The sequence below is a fragment of the Anolis carolinensis genome, chromosome 4 (assembly GCF_035594765.1).
Source record: "Anolis carolinensis isolate JA03-04 chromosome 4, rAnoCar3.1.pri, whole genome shotgun sequence".
In the NCBI taxonomy this organism is placed as follows: Eukaryota; Metazoa; Chordata; class Lepidosauria; order Squamata; family Dactyloidae; genus Anolis; species Anolis carolinensis.
In genome coordinates this window covers 218,302,097-218,324,009 of record NC_085844.1, presented here as the reverse complement: position 1 = coordinate 218,324,009, position 21,913 = coordinate 218,302,097, and the positions used below count along the sequence as shown (strand labels likewise).

Genomic DNA, 21,913 nt, shown 5'->3' with positions numbered 1-21,913 from the left:
GTTGTTTTAGCCTTACACCAACCCTTTGAAGTAGGTTAGGCTAATACATATATAGAGTGGCACAAAGTCAACCAACAGACTTCATGACTCAGTATAAATTTAAATCCTGTGCTCTCTGTCTTAAGGTAAAACGATGTTTTGGAAAAAGAAGTGAATGTAGGACATCTTATCTAGCTTAGGACCTCAGGGCTAGGAGTTTCATATTGGGGTTTCTGTGTCAACCATCTGCATTGCCAAAATTCATAAATTCAAAGGAATTGGTAATTGTTTGACAATGTAAATTGTACACACAAATTCCCAACTCTGTCTCAAGGCCCCATTGAGGGACAACAAAATAAAATCTTGATTCTTGGCTACAGTCTCAATCCAGATAAGGACCTCTGCATTCAATGCTACTTCCCTATTGTTTTAAAGGAATAGTTGGAGTTGAGTAACCCACCTTTCGGTTGTTGCTGGACTACAGAAATCCTTACCAGCATGGCTAATATTTAAGAACCCTGGAGTTGCAACCTAAAATCATCTTGAGAGTCACATGATTCCTGCCCCTCCTTTAACATTATTTGGCTCTACATGCAACACTCTTCCGCTGTATATGAGCCACCTTAGTCTTCTATTCTGCAGCTTTTTTTCTGCTCAGAACATCTTAACCCTCCAGAAACATGCATTTACTACTCCATACTTTAACTGCCCCTGCATTCATTTTCATGAACATTTTGCTCTGAGCTCATTCATGTCTTCTCTTGTGCATGAACAACACTGGGTGAATACAGACTGAAAATGATCAAGTGGCAACTTACCACAAATGTACATGCAACTACGCAATTTGGTTTATTTGTCAATGGGTACATCTATATTGTAGAATTAATCTAGTTTGACACCACTTTAACTGCTATGACTCAATGCTATGGAATCCTGACAAATATAATTTGGTGAGGAACCAGCAAAAGAAGGCTAAAGGCCTTGTAAATCTACCAGTCTTATGATTCCACAGCATTGAGCCACAGCAGTTAGTGGTATCGAGCTGCATTAATTCTATAGTTAGATGCACCCAATAGTATCCTAGCAAGGGATGAGGAGAATCTTACTACTCCTGTTTTCCTGAACTTCTGATCAATAATATTATCCAAATCTCTGGCAGGAGGATACAAAAAAACCCCTCATTAGGCTCACCAGACTTATTGTGCCATATTCCCTATGCTAATTTATTGTCACATTGCAAATGTTCTTCTGAACTCATCCATTCTACTCTCCTGCCACTGACAACCTGACACCAAAAAGGGAGCAACATTTTTAAGGGATTACGACAAAGTTTCCAAAAAAAAATTAAAGCATCCACTTGCAGATCAAGAAGTAACATATAAAATATAATCTCAGAAATTATTGACAACAGGTTCAATATTAGTAAGAGTTCACAGGTCTAAATCTTGTGTTCTGGGCTTTCTCAATTCAGTCAGCTGTAAATGTGAAAACAAATGTTGTGCGGAAACATTGAAAACAAATTGCAAGTAGATCTACTTCAAAAGTGCCCAGAGTAGTTTAAGGAAGGGAATAGAATAGAATAGACACCTATGGACCTCTAGGCATTGCTGGACAGCAAGTATCATCATTCCAAACCTAGATGCATAGGATGATGATTTCAACTGTGGGACAAAAGCATCTGATAGGCCAAAGACACCCATCCCTGAAGGAGGACTTGATGCCCTGGAAAAGCAAATGTGTACCTGGTCATGAAGGAGAAGGTCTCCTTCTGCTGGCCACAGAGGCTCACCTATCAGGCATGCAGGAATTGGCTTTCTCTAGTCTTATTCCCAAACTGTGGAATGCACTCCTGGGAGACAGGACCACCCCCCCCCCTGTATACCTTTTAGGAAATGATAAGACACTTCTCCTTAATCTTCTAAACAATATTGTCTTCTAAACAATATTCATATATTATAATTGTAATGTTTTCACAGTAATAATTTCTTTGTTGGTTTTACTCTAAACTACAAATTATTGAAAAAAAGATTATATAGTATCTTTGTTAAAAAATAAAACATTGCCATGCTTTCCACAGATGTTTACATTTTCTTCCCAACTTTTTATCCCTGTTTCTTGTTTTAGGGAAGGGTGTGTGTGTTGTTATCTTTAACATTTTAGTGGCAAGTTGTTAACACTTAGTAATTTGTCACCTAAATTTCTATGTCTAAGTGTTACAAGCTGGGATCTGCCCAGCCGGCACAGGGTAAAGCAGGGAAGGTTTCTTCCAAGATTCCTGGCATGCCTTTTCTCGTGCCAGATCTGTCCAGAAGTGAATAGAAGGTATGTGTACGATGTTTCCTTTGTACAGACCAAGGCAATTCGAGTTTTTTTTAAGTCCAACACAATCTTTTACACATGCACACCCCTTCCCAATTCCTTTCAAGCTGCAGTCCTAAAATCTGGCAACATTTTTCAATCTGCCTGGAAAGTATTTCTGAAAAAGACAATGTCTGACCAAAGCTTTTTTCATTGACTTTTATCTGCAGCACAGAATTTTCTCCCCCTCATCTAGAAAAACAAGGAGCTACTCATTCCTCAACTGGCTTAAAACAAGAGGTATTTGCTATTCAGTGTCTTTGATGGGAGCCTACTAAAACCTTGCAGAATAGTAAAGCAAATTTTCCAATTTCCCCAGAATACTTATTGAGAAAGCTGGATGTTAAGGAATCCCAAAATCAAAAGCTACTAGAGGAACAGAGCAAACAGAAAAGTAAAAAAAAACAACCACAACAGCAACCCAACAGTGCTTGGTTTGTAGCTACCGTGTTTCCCCGAAAATAAGAGTTCTGGTATTCTGTTTGGCGGGCATGCTTCCTAACGCAAACTTTGCTAGGTCTTACTTTCGGGGGAGGCCTTATATTTAGCAATTCAGCAAAACCTCTACTAGGTCTTATTTTCTGGGGATGTCTTATTTTAGGGGAAACAGGGTATTTTAATAATATGGGCTGCAAGACTTCTCACCAAAATTTGATTGGATCAGGTAATGCTGGATGGAAAACTGGATTTGTGTGTTGCACCCAAAATGTTTTAAATTTCCACATTATATACATGAAAGTTTGCAGACTTAGTCAGAAAATGTGGCAGAAAACGTACAAGAGGTGGCAGTGTTCCACCAGCAATTACATGAGAACTAGTGGAACAACAGGGCAAAAAGGAGGAGGAAGATTACCCCAGTGATCTTGTAACAAGTTGGTCAACCAGCTGTGGTTTGTGCATCAGGGAAAACACAATCAAAGTAATGTGTTAGATAACTGCACCAAGGGTGAAAATGGGAACTTCCAGAAAATGTACATGCTTTGTGCTAGGAGGATGGCATCCATTTCTCTCTCTCTCTCTCTCTCTCTCACTCACTCACTCACTCACTCACTCTCACTCTCTCTCACACACACACACTCTTTAAAAGCTCAAATATTTACTTCTTTGGACAAAGAGTCTGATCCTGTTAAAGCAACTCTCTTTATCAGTACCATTACTTTCAATATTACTTTGACTGCAATGGCATTTTCTGTATTTCTGAAATCCCTCTTGAATTCCAGACTGGGAGAAAGATAGGATATAAAGGGATGAATGTAAGAAATTCTACAGCAATTTACCTAAGAGCAACCTATGCACACTGAATTAAATACCGGTAGTATATATTTAGAAATTCAAATAGGTATGCATAGGATTGCACATAACTAACAATTCAGCTTGATCAAAGCCACCATCCTTTCTTCCAAAAAATTCTTGAAATATATTTTCATTGATTTCATGTTGTAACAACATTTCTGATACCTCGGTGGATAAAATGATTGTTCGGTTAAGTTACACTGCTATGACACCAAAATAGCAGATGTTTCCTTTAACAAACAGCCAAAAAAAGACTTGAATGTCTTCAGAAGATTAACATTATGACCCCCACAATTCAATTTTTTAACAAAATTGCTCAAAATCAAAGTAAAAGTATGTCTTTCCTTAGGCTAGTTGTTAATTTTTCAATCAGAACTAATTGCTATACCTTAATATAGCTAAATTGTCACAGATAACACCTTTAACTCTTTCCAGAATTGAGTGTAGACCAATCTAACAGGTGAGATGTCTTTGTGTTATTTCCTTAAAAAATCACCCAGGAGGACCAGTTCTGGAATCTTTATAAAGTGTTGTAATTTATTTCAGGAAAGACTGCACCCCAGAATTTAGTTTATTGCAGTGTCACTATAAACATTTATGTGTTTGTTGCTTGTCGATTTATGGCAACCCCATGAATGTTTCATAAGGTTTTCATAGGCAAGGGATATTCAGAAGTGGCTTTGCAATTTCCTTCCTATAAAAAATAGCCTACATCATCTAGCACTACCCTGTTTCCCCGGAAATAAGACAGTGTCTTATATTAATATTTGCTCCCAAAGATGCACTAGGTCTTATTTTCAGGGGATGTCTTATTTTTCCATGAAGAAGAATTCACATTTATTGTTGAACCAAAAAAAAAGAACATTTATTATATACTGTACAGTAGTTGTCATCACAAACCAGCATGATCAGACAAACTGAATCCTATCAAGAATTTCTTGTTACTACCACTATTTCCATGTACAACAATCTATGGTACGTACATTTACCGATCCTGCATACTCTAGTGTTCTGTTCGGCGGGCATGCTTCCAAACAAAAGCTTTGCTAGGTCTTACTTTCGGGGGAGGCCTTATATTCAACAATTTAGCAAAACCTCTACTAGGTCTTATTTTCAGGGGATGTCTTATTTTCGGAGAAACAGGGTATATTCATTGTTGGCCTCCTAAGTATTAACCAGGGCTAATCCTCCTTAACTTCAAAGGTTAGATGGGAAACCTTCAATTTTACATCCTTGCCAGCAAAAAGTGTAAACAGTAGGGTCTATGTAGGACAGTCGCAATGGAGTCAAATAACATTTATGCAAAAAAAAAAACAACTTTCTTTTATTGAAGCAAAGTCATTTTGGATGGGGATCTTGCCTAACAAATTATCCCATTATTCCTTATCTGCACAGATATCTTAGTCAGTCAGTCCTTCATGCTCTTCTGAAACCATCTGAGGAGTCCCTATCAAATTCAATCAAGCTATTATATATGTGATAGGCAAATCCCGCATCATAGCCATCCATTGTGTCTATCAAAATTTCAAGTGGTGCAAGTTCCAGCAGAACTTGAGTTTTTGTATGTGGTTGCCTACTAAAATTACCAGTCTGGTAACACATAGTCAGTTTATATTTGAACCCTTATCCGTCTTTGCACAGATCTCACAAGAGTGGTTGGCTATCAGTACAACAATCTTGCAGTTTATTTAACCCTACTTTATCACAAATATTTAAATTAAATAGCTTTTCTTCTGTGTGAAACCCTGGATGACAATATAGAGGAATTAATGGTGAAACACAGGCCATCAAATCTTGTTTTTTATGTTTCCACACTGTAAATAATATGCTTAAAGTTGAATAGGTACACTTTGTAAAAACTTCTTTTTCCCAAGCTGTACAGGATGCTGCTAGCTAGAACACCTCAACATTTATTTTGTATACAAAGTAAAACACATCCGATTATATTCCACATTTCCTCCAAACACCTCCTAGTAGCACACAAATCATTTCCAGGTGGTCTTTGCCTTGTGTGGGTGGAAACAAACCACAATACAATCCACAAGGAGATGGAACAGATTTAAAGATTTCTTCCATTTGGAAATTCATATAATCCCAAACAAAGGTACACTCTAATTAGCTCTCTAGAACCCATTACTTGATTTTGCAACACATTTCCAATCTCCTGGTTAGGCAGGCTGCATTTCTTTCAGACTATATGATTACATCCAGGCCGGGAAGGCAGAACTACACTACTTAGGGATTTCTATTTGGTTGGTTGCGAAAGATGTAAACCTTAACTCAAAGAGTAAAAAAGGTCCCGGAAAGCTCTCAAAAAGCAAATGAAGAACATCAGTGTACATGAGATGGAAAGTTAAGCTTCCAGGCTGCTTGGATTGTGGAGCCATATATATTCATATTTTAGGAAAGGACAAATTTTGCAGAGTTCCAACTAATTTAGAATGACTACATATAATAAAAGATCAACAACGCGGTCCCATAAGCAGAGGTTGGGAAACTACTGAATGGCATTATCATCATCCTTATCCCAATGGAGATTCTCTAGTTCTTGGGCTCAATAGTAGTTCATAACCTATTATGCCAGATGCATGATCCCTGGCCTCATACATGTTTTGCTTTAAAAGATAGGTTGTAAATGAGTTTACTGGGTAATGAAAGGAATTTAAAATGTTACTATAAGTTGAGTATCTTTTATCCAAAATGTTTGGAACCAGAAGTGGTTTTGATTTTCAATTTAGATTTTTCAATACTTGTACAGTATTTGCATACATAATAGGATATCTTGGAGATGGGACCCAGATCTAAGAACTAAAACCAGGTATGTTCCCTATGCACCCTATACACAAAGCCTGAAGGTAATTTTATACAATATTTGTAATAATTTGTGCATGACACAATTAGAATATATTGAACTCTTAGAAGGCTCCTGGGCAGCATCTCTCCAAGCGAAAGTTCAGAATTTAAACACAACTGCAGAGCACTAAATTATAAGACTAGACAACACAATCATGTTTATTTGCATTCCCTGAAAGATACCCAGTTAACAAAGATATGCGTCCATTGCTAAACAAGTCCACAAGAACTGTAGTGCAGCATTCATTATGAGGAGCTAATTACATGACCCACGGAAACACAGCTGCTGTTTGTACAATTTGTTTCATTACATATCAGAGGCTTTCCAGTAACTACATGAAATGTGCACTTCAAAAAAAAAAACAATTATGGACATATAAATCAAGTATACTGACATATTTTATGCAAATCAACAAGTTAGGCTTTTTTAAAATCCCCTGAGGACACATGTTCCCACAAATTCATTAATTTCCTCCTTCATTTTAATCCCACCCACAAAAACTATGTTTCTACAACCACAATGCAAATTACCATTCACAAAAATGTTTTTTTTAAATATATGGGTTTCCATGCTCATAGTTTTAAAAACGTATAAATTCAGATGAGCTGCAACATTCTGGATTTCAGAAAGCTGTTTCTACGTTTCCCATACGCATGGATTTATCTGCAAAATGCTCCATATTCAGCCAACTGGATTAACATTGGAAAGTTTTTTCCTTGAAACTGCCCAGGAGCAAGGAGACAACCTACCCCTCCTGTCATACCCGAGGCAGCATGCAGATTCTCCATGATGCCATGCTACCTTGAGACTCATGAATGAATGGCAGGGGCTCTTTCACACTTCTCAAAGACTTGGATAGATCCGGAATGCCTCAAAGCCCCTTACCAAGCATTTAACAAACTAGGACTGTAAGACTCAGCATAATACAGCTAGGTTGAGTCACAGATTTCCCCCCCCCCTCCCCCCACACTTATTGAACAACCTCTAAAATCCACACACACAAAGTCATCCTCTGTTTCGTATGGAATAGGTAGGAGCAGCAAGCTACATTTCCTATATCCAGAGGTGAACTAAATAATGCTGAGATTTCCAGATGTCAAGAGCAATGTCATTTTGCATTTGCCTGCAGGAACGCCTGTAATTCTGCCTGCTCCACACAAAGTAGGGAATAACTGTGCTTAGGAGAGAGAAGCAAAAATATCACCACCACAACCATCTGAAACACATCAAAAAAGACGTGTGCCTATCTACAAGCTCCACTCATCTCATCAACTGTGGCAAAGAGCAGGGATTCATCCCCCACAAATGCTGTGTCCCAAGTTCTGCGTGTTGTCCTAACTCTGCCCTCCCTCCATTGTGGAAAGTAAGGTAACAACAGAGTCATGAGAAAGACAGATTTTAAGACAGCCACCAGGTAAAACAACATCTGATAATGGCTTCTCTTATCTCCCACTCCAGAGTAACTATTTAAAGCAAGTCAGGCAGAGGTTTGCAAAAATCAGAACATGGTTTAGATTAGGCATGGGCAAACTTTGACCCTCCAGGTGTTTTGGATTTCAACTCCCAGAAATCCCAGACAGCTTACTGGCTGTTAGGAATTGTGGGAGTTAAAGTCCAAAACACCTGGAGGGCCAAAGTTTGCCCATGTCTGGTTTGCATGGTATATGCTTTGGACTGGATGCATATGACTGGAGGTACCCAAGCCCTATTGTACACAATCATAGAATCATAGAATGATAGAGCTGGAAGAGACCTCATGGGCCATCCAGTCCAACCCCCTACCAAGAAACAGGAAAATTGCATTTAAAGCACCCCCAACAAATGGCCATCCAGCCTCTGCTTAAAAGCCCCCAAAGACGGAGCTTCAACCACACTCCAGGGCAGAGAGTTCCACTGCCGAACAGCTCTCACAGTTAGAAAGTTTTTCCTGATGTTCAGGTGGAATCTCCTTTCCTGTGGGTTGAAGCCGATGTTCCGTGTCCTAGTCTGCAGGGCAGCAGAAAACAAGCTTGCTCCCTCCTCCCTATGACTTCCCCTCCCATATTTATACATGGCTATCAGTCTCCTTCTCTTCTGTAGGCTAAACATGCCCAGCTGCTCATAGGGCTTGTTCTCCAGACCCTTGATAATTTTAGTCGCCCTCCTCCGGACACTTTCCAGCTTGTCAAAATCTCCCTTCAATTGCGGTGCCCAGAATTAGACACAGTATTGCAGGTGTGGTCTGACCAAGGCAGAATAGAGGGGTGGTCTGACCAAGGCAGAATAGATCCCTGGATCTAGACACTATACCCCTATTCATGCAGGTCAAAATCCCATTGGCTTTTTTAGCTGCGGCATCACATTGTAGGCTCATGTTTAACTTGTTGTCCACGAGGATTCCAAGATCCTTTTCACATGTACTGCTGTCAAGCCAGGTGTCCCCCATACTGTATCTTTGAATTTCAATTTTTTTTCTGCCGAAGTGAAGTATCTTGCATTTGTCCCTGTTGAACTTCATTTTGTTAGTTTCGGACCATCTCTCTAATCTGTTAAGATCGTTTTGGATTCTGTTCCTGTCTTCTGGAGTACTAGCTATCCCTCTCAGTTTGGTATCATCTGCAAACCTGATGATCATGCCTTCTAACCCTTCATCTAAGTCATTAATAAAGATGTTGAACAGAATCGGGCCCAGGACAGAATCTTGCGGCACTCCACTTGTCACTTCTTTCCAGGATGAAGAAGACGCATAGGTGAGCACCCTTTGGGTTTGTTCGCTAAACCAATTACAGATCCACCTAACTGTAGTTTTGCCTAGCCCACATTTGACTTGCTTGTTTGACAGAAGGTCATGGGGGACATTGTTGAAGTCCATGCCAGGACTGGGAAAAACATCGCCCTCCTGATGTTGCTGGATTGGAATGCACTTACTGAAATTAGTGAGCCTTACAATGACAATACAAATCCCACTGAATTCAATAGACCTGCTCAAAGTAGGAATAAGTAGAATCTGTCTTCAGACTTGATTTGTAAATTAATATTAGATGTGTAGGGTAAACTGTAAAATTATGTATTATTACTCTTGCAAGATAATATTTTGTGCTCAAACTTTTTTATATTTAGGAATTACTCCAACAGTCTTAGGCAATTACTTAAAAGTAAGAAGGTCAATCCATCAAAGATATGTCAGTCCTTGTTGGATCTACTTTACTTTCTCATAAATCTCAACCATCAGGTGTAAAGAAAATCCACAAACAGTTGAAAAAAAGAGTTCTGTTCTGCACATTCCAGTAATCTGTCATAAAATGCCTTCATTTGAACTGCCTAATTTTACATCAGAAGAGGAAATTTAAGAACCCTACAGATGTTGAGCAGCCATTCCCAACAGCTCTTGACAATATCTGGAGAGGAACTCAATTCCCATCCTGTTTCTCTGTTCCTGCTACTAAACAAGAGTTCAAAACACTTGTTGAATTACTGCAAATTATTTGGCAATCTAACTTAAATTCTTAAGTTACCAATTTAAGAGAATCCACAATGCCATCTGGTGGCATGCTAACAACAGCTGGCCAGTAGATTTTTGAAACAGGTGGTAATAAAAAAAATCACCAGCCTCATCAAACTCCAACCTTTGTTGAATCAGAGAACCATGGCTAAAGTAATCTTCTCAACCCACCTCTCCTACAGTCATAGTACTAAAAGACAAAAAATGATACTCAAAATGAAAGATTTTTTTAATGCCAAATATCCTTTCACAAATAAGAAAGGGGTTATTCTCAGCATAGATCTGAACAATTCACTTTCACTGGCCACATATTAAGGAACTGCAAGTCTTTATAGCAATTAGGATATACATCCTACTGCGGTATACTAAATCTACAGGAAAACTATCCAACCGTCCCGACTGAATTTTTACAGCTAATCTTAGATTCACTTTCATCTACACCCAAATGATCCACTGTAGACAAAGATTGTGGTATTATGTTGCTTTTTAGAAATCCAAGAAGTGACCTTGAGTATCTAGATGGTTTCCAGCAAGCCGCCTCTTTCCTTGACTACAAGCAGGAGCTGTAACTTGTTATCAGAATATTTGTGCTCCTAGCAAGCCAAGCAGAACAGACCAAGCATTCTTGTGCAGTCAGATCCCAGCTAAGAGGTCTGACTTCATCAGTACAGAGATGGGAATTATCAGAACACCACAAGAAGGAAACTGGCTATTCAATGACTCAGGCAGCCAAGTTACTTTCAGCTATATGGGAAGAACTGACTACTAGAGAGAAACAGAGAGAGAGAAGACAAAAACATTGATAATGAGTAATCGCTTTTAAAAAACACTTTGTGCTTTTTACAAAACTACGGTAGGTAGTAGCAAAATAATCTGCAATCACAACATTCTCCAGGTGTTTTTTGTTTCTCTTCCATCTTACCTCAGTGGAAGTATTTTGATTCAGTATTAGACATATCAAACAGTTATAGCTTATGAAAGATTTTAAGGCATATTACACTATACACTTCCAGCATCAACATGATCCCCACCATGCTTACCTTGAAGGAATCCTCTTTGAGATCAGTGAAACTGCCAAGCTATAAGCAGCCGGTCAGGCATTCAAAAAAAAAAAAATGGGTGGGGAATAATCCTTAAGACAGCTCATTCACTCGTCCATGAACATTCAGAGGTTCAGGTTTTAAGAATTAATAGTTTTAAGAAGTGGCCAAATTAAAGGCTGTACATCTGGTGTACAATACACTGGGTTCCTGTGTATCTTTCATGCTGAAACTTGCTTTGTCCCTTGTAAGCCTTTTGCTTGTAACTTATAATCCTCATTCTCCCTCTTACACAAGTTTGCATCAAAATGCCATGCTGCTTGCCCACATCAAGCCCCATCCCCTTCACAGACTTCTCCCACTCTCCTGTTGAGACTGAAACCTCCCTGTCAAAATGACCTGCCTATTATTGCTGATGAAACTCCCTAGGCACCATGAACACAAATGGCATCACATAAATATTAAAAACATCAGCCCAGACTGTGTAGTAGAAAGTATTTCCGTTTCTAGGACCAAATTTTCTGTTACAGAAGTAAAGCTTAGGAAGACATCTATTTTATTAATTGATGTAGTCTGAATATACTGCAAGGCCCTAAACCTATAAACCTAAAGGAGCACGGACGCTAAAATGCCAAAAAGAATTCATTGTAGGGAAGGTACTTGTAATAGGGTTGAAGTTTCGCTGAAGAACCTTGGCTCATTTAAAATCAATTAGCCATAGTTCCGAATTCACACATGAGAAGCTATACTTAATAACAGCTTCCTGGTTTATTTTTATGCACTATTGCATATCAGGAATGATTAGGCTGTGCACATTAACAAGCAGTGTGTATGTATTTCATGTCAGAATTAATGCCAGTACTGGCCATCATACACCAACATAGATCTTATCGTATTTAAATGGGCCTCCAGAGTCTAGAAAATTAGCTTTTTGAGAATTAGTACTCCCAAAATACCCATCTAGAATTGTAGTAGGAAGATCATTTTAGCTGTAGTCCAAAAAAAGTTCCAAGATCTGTCCCCACCCACTCAAAACCTATACTGATTATGTAAATGGATGAAGCTTTTGTTTAGTAACTTTAGGCAGCCAAGGACCCATTTCCAGATTCTGGGGCCAAGTATGTTTTAAGTTAGTTGTTCAGATAGTTTATTGGTTCTTGGCTTACTGGCTTGGACATATTGCAACTCCAACTGAAATGGTCAACACCCTCTAAAACAGTGGTTCTCAATGGGGTCCCCAGATGTTTTTGGCCGACAACTCCCAGAAGTCCCAGCCAGTTTACCAGCTATTAGGATTTCTGGGAGTTGAAGGCCAAAAACATCTGGAGACCCCAGGTTGAGAACCACTACTCTAAAACAATGATTCTCAAACTTTGCTTTTTGAAATATTTTGGACTTCACCTTCTAGAACTCCTCCTGACTGTTGGCCATGTTCTGTTGGCCATGTTCTGGAAGTTAAAGTCCAAGAGACTCTTAAACAACCTTCACAAATAAAATTAAAATAAAGAAGAGAAAGTAAGCTGCAATGAAGTAGGACCTTGCAAGAGGCAGTAGGAAGGACCTGACACTACTCCACTTCCCAGTAGTTTGCATTAAGTTCGCAAATAAAGCTGGTTACGAATTTTTAAAAATCTGGCCAGATATATTCACTCACTAAGCTTTTGGTACATGAACTAAAATGAACACAAGTCTACACTTTTATGTACAGCCCTGAATTTACTCAAGCTTCTCATCGTCATAATTTGTATATTTAATTTAACTTAAAAATCAAATTCTATAATCCACTGGAATGTGGTATGGATTTACAGAACACTATTAAGACAGGAAGTGCCAAATGACTTAAGTAGGAACTAATTGGCTTCTCAGGTGGGAAAATCCAGCTTTTGCTACAAAGAACAACAAAAAAATCTGACTTTTATGTTGGCAAAATACCAGGCCGAGGAGGAGAGATTTTGACTTGCAAAGGAAAATGACTCAAGATTAAAGGCCTCTTAGAGCATTTTCAAAATGTAGCCCCCACCCAGGGAAGACTGCCACAAACGTCACAAGAATCCTGGATCTACCCATGTATATGCCTTCTAACTTGTCCTAAAAAGCTGTCCAACTGTAATGTTTTTCTGAGCACTGAAGTAGAAAATCTTCACAGTACTTACAAACATTGCTATCCCCACCCAACTCCATGTCCCAGCTACCTCTCCGGAGTCTATCAGTGATAGATGAAGAAAACATTAAGCAACAATATTAGATTCCAAACCAAATAACTGAGAAAGTAGTATTGGAACAAGTCAGTGTTCACCCCTGTTGTGTTGTGGTCTTAACCCCAAAGCTACCACAGGAAGTAAAAAAATATCCAGGTGCTTGGTGATATGCAAAGTATTGAACGCTGACAGACAAGTGTTTTAAGAAATCTCCAGTTCTTGCTCTGAGAATTTATATGTATTTTCTAATCTTGCCCAAAAAGAAACACTATAGGCAGGAAAAAATAAAGAGGGCACATCCATATTTCTCTTAGCTTCTGTAGTTTCTACCAGATGAATATGAAGCTTTCTTATTTTCATAGCTAGAACCTAGGGGAAAACTGGCTGGGAAATACAGAGAGTTGTGATCCCTAAAAAATTAAACCTATCCAAGATCATCTCATATCTCACTTGAATAAAACCACCACAATAAGACGGTTATTTCTGTAGAGGTTGGCCCATCCTTCGAATGCCCAGCTGCCTAGGAAAAATCTGAAAGGGCCTTGATTTTTGGAATACAAATTTTATACATACTGAAGACAAGCAAACAGCTGCCCCAAGCAAAAACTACAGCACAGTTAAAATGGCAGGGCAAACACAAATACAATTCACAGACTCAGCTATACTTTGTGCTATGAAAATGGAAATGTCTAAATTCAGTTCAGGTGTTGAGTGGGTGTCACTGCATATATTTTGAGAGCAAGTGCTTACATCTGGGTTAGATCTGACAGTCTATCTCACTTATTTCCTAAATTACCTTTCTTCCTTCCCTCTGCAAAACCACAAATTCATAAAGAAGAATTGATGAAGAAATGTAAAAAAATATTTGGGGCCCCTAAGTTTTGTTTCATTTCTAAAGTTATGAGGGTGTAGATCCGTATCCTACTCCTCTAAAAAAAATGCCAGTTATCACATCAACAAACTATAGTGCTGTTATTCCACTATACTTTTCCATGGCACTGGAGCTGAGAATTCTAAATCCCCCCCCCCCCCCCCAACACACACAAACTACAAATCCCTGAACTTCACAAGATAGATCCATGGCAGTTAAAATGGAATAACAGTACTATAATTCTGTAATGTGAATGGGTCCCAAGTCATTTCAAGACATTTTCCTTCCATGGGTAAAGGTCAGCTTGGTGCATGAATAAACCACATACTTTACATCCAAAGCCAAAGATACTGCAATTTTTAAAAAATTAACATTTGCCACATAACAGCATTCTCCATGGCCTATCTGGCCACAAACTCCACCAATGGCATGTGTATCAGGGTGTGTGAAACATGCACACTCTTCCCTCTTCTAACTCCTTGCCAACTGCTCAGCTACCGTAAGCCCAGCATCTCACTAAGGTTGAGTAGTGGTAAAGCAGTGCTGAACAGACATAGGAAATCAAATTTCAGGCCACAAAAAACAACTAGATGAGTTGGAGACATTCATGTTCCCCTGGATTAACCTACCAAACAAGGTGTTTTGAGGACAAAATGAGAAAAGTCACACACAGCTTAGAACATATTGGATAAAAGGCAAGATGAAAATATAAATTTAATAAATAATAACTGAATCTGCCACACTTTGCTTAGTGGCAGAGCTTCCTTGACTATCTTAAAGTGGAATTTAAATGGAAGTTGACAACCCAGTTGTGTGCCTTCTAGTCACTTTTGACCTATGGCGATCATAAGGATAACCTATTTCAGGGTTTTCTTGGCAAGACTTATTCAGAGGAAGTTTTTCACTGCCTTCCTCTGTTGACAGAGGTGACTTGCCCAAGGCCACCCAGTGGGCTTCTGTGGCCAAATCTGGAATCTGAGCCCTGGTGTTCAATGTTCAAACCACAACAATACAAGGGCTCTCACTCATCTATTGATACGATTTTATCCTGGGAAGTCAACAGGATTTAAACCAACACTCTTTGCATACATCTACTAAATTAAGATTCAAACACCTTATCTTCAGAATATCCTTTCAGAGGTTTTGCTGACCATAAACTTTCACCAGCTCAGATATTAACTCTCCCACCACACAGGGGCCATCGTAAAACTTTCAAGGCAAGACAAACACAAATTGATGTTGCTGATTCCACAAACAGAATCAGGTCGCAGTCCAGATCTTCACTGGCTAGTTTTGTGGCCAATGAGTCCAGAAGAGGACCTGGTGACCCAGCCTACACTTTGAGGTCTTCTTAAAATCCAGCTATGATCAAAAGATTCCTTACTTCCACTATATCCTAGTACATGCATGAATTATACCCTATATGAATTATAGGTCTCAAATTCTGTTACTGTGTGGTCCATGCATTTATATAGAATTAACTTGCTACTTTTATATCCAGCCTTTTCTCCAGTGAGAAAAAATACGCTATAATGGCACACCTCTATGCTTTATTGTCCCAGCAATCATGGGAAATAGAGGTGAGATCACTTCTTTCCTTTTTCAAAAAGGAGTTCATCTTGCTAGCATTAGTAATTACTTCAAAAGTTTAATGTTGGTTTAAAAAAAAAAAAAGCCAAATACAAAAATGGCAGAAATCACTCCGAACAATGTTGTAATAATTAAATAATTACACAACTAGTTGAACTAAAATGTGAATGCTGTTACCCGTTTTGAACTATTTTGTAAAAGGAAAATTGGCATGCCCACATCATTTGCAGGTAACACTATTGCTAGAACTGGATTACTTCCAAGCCAGAATCAGGATAAGAGGTTTGGCTAAAGATGGCAAAGAGAGCTTCATGGCTCAGTAGGAATTTAAAATGCTTCTTAATCACCACATTTTATCATTGTGCCCATACCATTCTTTCTATGTGCGCATGTGTCATGAAGTCGCCTGTTGATTTATGGCAACCCCATGAATTTCACAGAGTTTTCTTAGGCAGATGCGGTTTTGCCAGTTCCTTCCTCTGGAACATAGTTTATAACACCTAGTATTCATTGGCAGTCTCCCATCTCAGAAAAATACACTGCTAATATGCTTTTGTTGCTAATCATATCCAAACACCATATTTTCACACACTGTTGATCTGCTATGGCAAAATGTAACTTGGTAACAATATCCAAACACCACACTTTCACATACAGTAAATCTACTATGGAAAAATATAATTTAAATGCTGGTTGCAGAAGACACTTTTGGTATGTTAATGCCATATCTAGTTTTGTTATTGTGTGCCTTCAAGTCATTTCTGACTTATGGCAACCCTAAAGTACTTATCATTGGACACTGTTGACAGAGGGGTTTGCTCTTGCTTTCCTCTGAGGCTGAGAGTGACTTTCCCAAGGCCACCCAATGGGCCTCTTTGGGTGACAGGGGATTTGAACCTTGAATCATAGAATCATAGAATCATAGAATAGTAGAGTTGGAAGAGACCACATGGGCCATCTAGTCCAACCCCCTGCTAAGAAGCAGGAAATCGCATTCAAAGCACCCCCGACAGATGGCCATCCAGCCTCTGCTTAAAAGCCTCCAAGGAAGGAGCCTCCACCACGGCCCCGGGGAGAGAGTTCCACTGTCGAACAGCTCTCACAGTGAGGAAGTTCTTCCTGATGTTCAGGTGGAATCTCCTTTCCTGTAGTTTGAAGCCATTGTTCCATGTCCTAGTCTGCAGGGCAGCAGAAAACAAGCTTGCTCCCTCTTCCCTATGACTTCCCTTCACGTATTTGTATATGGCTATCATGTCTCCTCTCAGCCTTCTCTTCTGCAGGCTAAACATGCCCAGCTCTTTAAGCCGCTCCTCATAGGGCTTGTTCTCCAGACCCTTAATCATTTTAGTCGCCCTCCTCTGGACGCTTTCCAGCTTGTCAACATCTCCCTTCAACTGTGGTGCCCAAAATTGGACACCGTATTCCAGGTGTGGTCTGACCAAGGCAGAATAGAGGGGGAGCATAACTTCCCTGGATCTAGACGCTATTCCCCTATTGATGCAGGCCAGAATCCCATTGGCTTTTTTAGCAGCCGCATCACATTGTTGGCTCATGTTTAACTTGTTGTCCACGAGGACTCCAAGGTCTTTTTCACACACACTGCTGTCAAGCCAGGCGTCCCCCATTCTGTATCTTTGATTTCCATTTTTTCTGCCGAAGTGAAGTATCTTGCATTTGTCCCTGTTGAACTTCATTTTGTTAGTTTTGGCCCATCTCTCTAGTCTGTCAAGATCGTTTTGAATTCTGCTCCTGTCTTCTGGAGTGTTAGCTATCCCTCCCAGTTGATCCTCCAGTATCACGGTCTAAACCTCAAAACTACTACACCATGCTGGTACCATTATCCATTACTACTTGCCATTTGAAACATGCAAACTGGCATCCCCATGTTGCTTATTCCAATTGATTTTTCTCCCACTCTAAATGTGTCCGGGATGTCACATCATGCAAATATCAGCAAATAGGAAAGGTATGGCTCATGGATAGATAATGACACAAATTATTGACCATATTCAAATGCACCATACACTATTTACAGCACTCATTGTAAACAAGTTTGCTGGATCTCTGCACCAGCGGTATTTCACCAGATCTCTACCTCCGAACTTTTATTTCAGCCTCTATAAGACTTGACACCACCAAATTGCATCACAGCAACCAAAAGATACCTAGGTTATTTATCTGGGAAAGAAACCAAAAGTTTAAGATCATCCCACTATATTAAATTTATCCACTCTGAATACTAGTAAGTGAAATGTGAAAATGAATACATGCTATGAAAACAGCTAATAACTTTGTTAGAAACAACTGAAGTGTCCCTAAGATATTATACAAGATTTCAAATTTCTCAATTTCTTTAATCCAGGTGTCCAGCAAAACAGAACAAGAAACTTAGGGCCCTTCCACAGTCATATAACCCAGAATATCAAGGCAGAAATTCCTACAATATCTGTTTTGAACTGGGTTATCTGACTCCACACTGCCGGTTTAAAGTCGAAAATGGGGGGTTTTATTCAGCTGTGTGGAAGGAGCCTAAGAAGGGAAGAAGAGAGCAATCAAAACAGAAAGTGGCTATGTGACTTTTTTGTTAAAACTCTTTGAAATCTGTATTTTCTGTCTAAAAACATTATATTAAGGATTATTCAGGCATCAGAACAAATGGGTACAAAACAGATTTCAAAATACATCAAGAGCAACCGAGAAAGAAATAGCTCTTTTCTGCAGACAGGAATCATTTGGATTCAGTTCCAACACAAAGCAAAGAATGCTTATCCCTTATAAGGCAGAAAGCAGAAGAAAAACATGGTACTCCTACACCAGTGTGAGTAATCTTTGGCCTTCAAAATGCAGTTGGATTGCAACTCTCTTCAGTACCAGTCAGCATATCCAATAGGGAGGAGTCATGGGACATACACTCCAACCATGTCTCAGCAGGAAGGGGAACGACATATTTGCCCTAACAGATATCAACAGAATGATTTTAATAGATGCAAAAGAATCAACAGAAGCCATCTTGGGCAGTCTCTTCTACTGGCTGGAAGCCATAGACCCAACTAAAGGGAAAACTTTGGGGACATTTCTTAAATGTCCAACTTCTATCCATGTTATATCCCACTGTTATTTTCCTTTAGGCGAGGGTACTGACAGCTAGTGTGGTGTAGTGGTGTGAACACTGCACTAGGACTCCAGAGACCAGGGTTTAAATTCCTGATCAGCCACAGAAATTGACTGAATGAACCTGGGCAAACCACATTCTCTCAACCTCAGAAGGCAAACCCTTTCTGACTAAATCATGCCAAGAAAACCCTGTGATAGGGTCATCATAAAATAAGGCTGTCATTAGTTGAAACAACTTGAGGCACACAAACAACATCTAAACTTGAACAGGAGCCGTAATGAACTACACAACCCATCACCACAGGGCAACTTGCTGTGAAACAACCATACAGTGGTTCTTACCTGGAGAACAGAGAGGCTTGTCTGTCCAGAAAGACTGAGTTTTTCTTGCTCAGAGGGATACGCATTGAATCTGTGTTCATACAGCCACTCTCGGAGAATCTTCACTGACTCCTTTGGGAGATTGCCCCTTCGTTTCCTCTTACCAGATTGCAATGGATCCTGAGATATATTCCCATCGTCTTCTCCAAAGTCACTGTCTGACATGGTGGAGCTGCTGGCAGACTTGTCCTGGTTCAAGCCTGGAAGATAATACAAGATGAATACGTCAGTACAACTGTGTGCACATTAAGGAATATCACCTGCAACTAATCACAGCAAAGAAAAAAAGAGATAATAAAACAATTTCATCTTGTTAGCTGAGGAACACTTCTCAACTATAAGGGAACTATGGCTTGAACTCTGTTGTGAGCCTTAGCTACAACACAGAATCGGAATCGACATGCTGACTCACCAAATGATTCAAAAGGTCTACTCTAGTGCGAACTAGAGTCCAGGCCTACATTTGCTCTCATCTTGCGCCAGGTACTTTCTATGCTGCATGACCAAACAAAGGGAAACATGTGTTCTACTTAACCCAACAGGCCTGTGTTTTTGTTTTTTTTAAAATCAGGTTACAAAGCTTTACCACTTTGTAATAAACAATGGCACTTGAGCTATACCTCACTGAAATGTATGGAAACATGTTTCAGAAACTTATCCTTTCTCAAATGTGGCTCATGTCCTTAAGGCAAACCTTGGGCAGATCTAACAATTTCAATGGATTCTGAAGCCTGCATCCTTTCTTTTTCCAATTCTGGAACTATCCTTGCATTCTTTTTTTAAAATGTTGACATGCCCCTTAAACTATTATAATTGCCAATTCTCATTGTGTTTTTTATTATTTAACATAAATCCAATTTAAAAAAATAATTTGGAAAAGGCAAAAAAATAATAAAAATATCCCAGTCTTCAGTAGAGACCCCTTTTCCCCTTGAAAATTCTTTTAGAAGTTAATTTCCCTTCTTAGGGGTAGATTTCTCTCACTTTCTGCTGTCTGGCCTTCATTCTGAACAGTCGGGTGTTTGGAACTTGGGAACTGCCTGTACAGCCATTTTCCCTAGACTACACAAATAATAATAATAATAATAATAATAATAATACACTTTGTTTCTATCCCACCACCTTCTCCCTGAAGGGACTCAGGGCAGCTCACAAGGCACCCCGGGATGCAGCATATAAAACAGTACACAAGTATAAAACAGTAACACATAAAATTATAATGGCAACCATTACCAACACACATAGCATAAGATAAAATTGCTCAATTTAAAACACAGAATGCCTGCAGATAAAAATAGCTGCCATCAATTTACAACCTAAAGTGCTTGAGCGTCAACCTCATATGGGCCCATTGCAGCCTACTCGAGGTCAAAGGCTTGTTTAGGCTGAATTGGAAGGGTTGGAAAGTGGGGGGCAACCTAATATCTTTTGGGAGGGTATTCCAGAACCAGGGAGCCACCATTGAGAAGGCCCTCTCTCTCTCTCTCTCTCTCTCTCTCTCTCTCTCTCTCTCGTCCCCACCAATCGTGCTTGAGATGGTGGTGGGACTGAGAGAAGGGCCTCCCCTGCATATCACGGAGACCGAGATTTCAAATACAGGTAAGCCCAGGGTTACAAATATCTGACATACAAACAACTCTTTAAGAATGGGGTTGAGACAACAGAAAATGAGAGAAATCTACTCCTAAAAAGGGAAACCCACTCCTGGAAGAGTTATCATGGGAAAAAGGTGTCTCCACTGAAGCCTTATCACCAATCGTTGGTTCAGCAACAAGCCATTTTTTTCAAATCCAACGATCACAGGGACAGAAAATGAGGTGAAATCTTCTGAACAAGGGCACAGACAGCAAAACTACCACCACAGGGGTGTTGCCCCCTTTTCTATGCTATCCAAAACTAATATATACAGTAGAGTCTCACTTATCCAAGATAAACGGGCTGGCAGAACCTTTGATAAGCAAAAATCTTGGATAATAAGGAGGGATTAAGAAAAAAGTCTATTAAACATAAAATTACATTATGATTTTACAAATTAAGCACCAAAATATCATGTTTTACAAGAAATTGACAGAAAAAGAAGTTCAATACACAGTAATGTTATGTAGTAATTACTGTAGTTACGAATTTAGCACCAAAACATTGCAACATTTACTACAAAAACTGACTACTAAAAGGCAGACTCCCTTGGATAATACAGAAGCTTGGATACGTGAAGCTTGGATAAATGAGACTCTACTGTACATGTGTTGTCGAAGGCTTTCATGACTGGAATCACTGGGTTGCTGTGAGTTTTCTGGGCTGTAAAATCAGGACAGTAAATAAAAAGCAACAGGGACATTCCAGAAAGGAAACAATCAGGGCCAGCTAACACCTCCCAACAAAGGATTCTCCCAGGCAGGAATTAGCCAGGCCTTGAAGCAAGGCTTTTCAATGCTAACCAAGCTGGTCAAATGAAACATTCACACCTGCCTCCAACAGACAAGTTCCTTTCTCCCACAGATATATAAACCCCACTTGCCTAGGGGTGCCTGCCATAAAACTCATAGCAACCCAATATATAACACTCTGTCTAAGCCAGGCCTGGGCAAACTTCGGCCCTCCAGGTGTTTTGGACTTCAACTCCCATAATTCCTAACAGCCGGTAGGCTGTTAGGAATTATGGGAGTTGAAGTCCAAAACACCTGGAGGGCCGAAGTTTGCCCAGGCCTGGCTCAAGAGAAAGGGGATTTCCATGGGCTTCCGCTTGGCTTGGCA

At 39.6% G+C, this 21,913-nt stretch overlaps 1 protein-coding gene across 3 annotated transcripts in view; it reads right to left on the bottom strand.

The window, feature by feature from the left end:
- tgif2 (TGFB induced factor homeobox 2) overlaps positions 1–21,913 on the bottom strand; it is a 29,183-nt gene that overhangs the window by 4,475 nt on the left and 2,795 nt on the right. For all 3 annotated transcript variants that reach the window (XM_008110015.3, XM_008110016.3, XM_008110017.3), the window contains exon 2: positions 19,121–19,359. In XM_008110015.3, the coding sequence (XP_008108222.1) occupies positions 19,121–19,359 (239 nt within the window). The remainder of the gene's footprint in view (positions 1–19,120; positions 19,360–21,913) is intronic.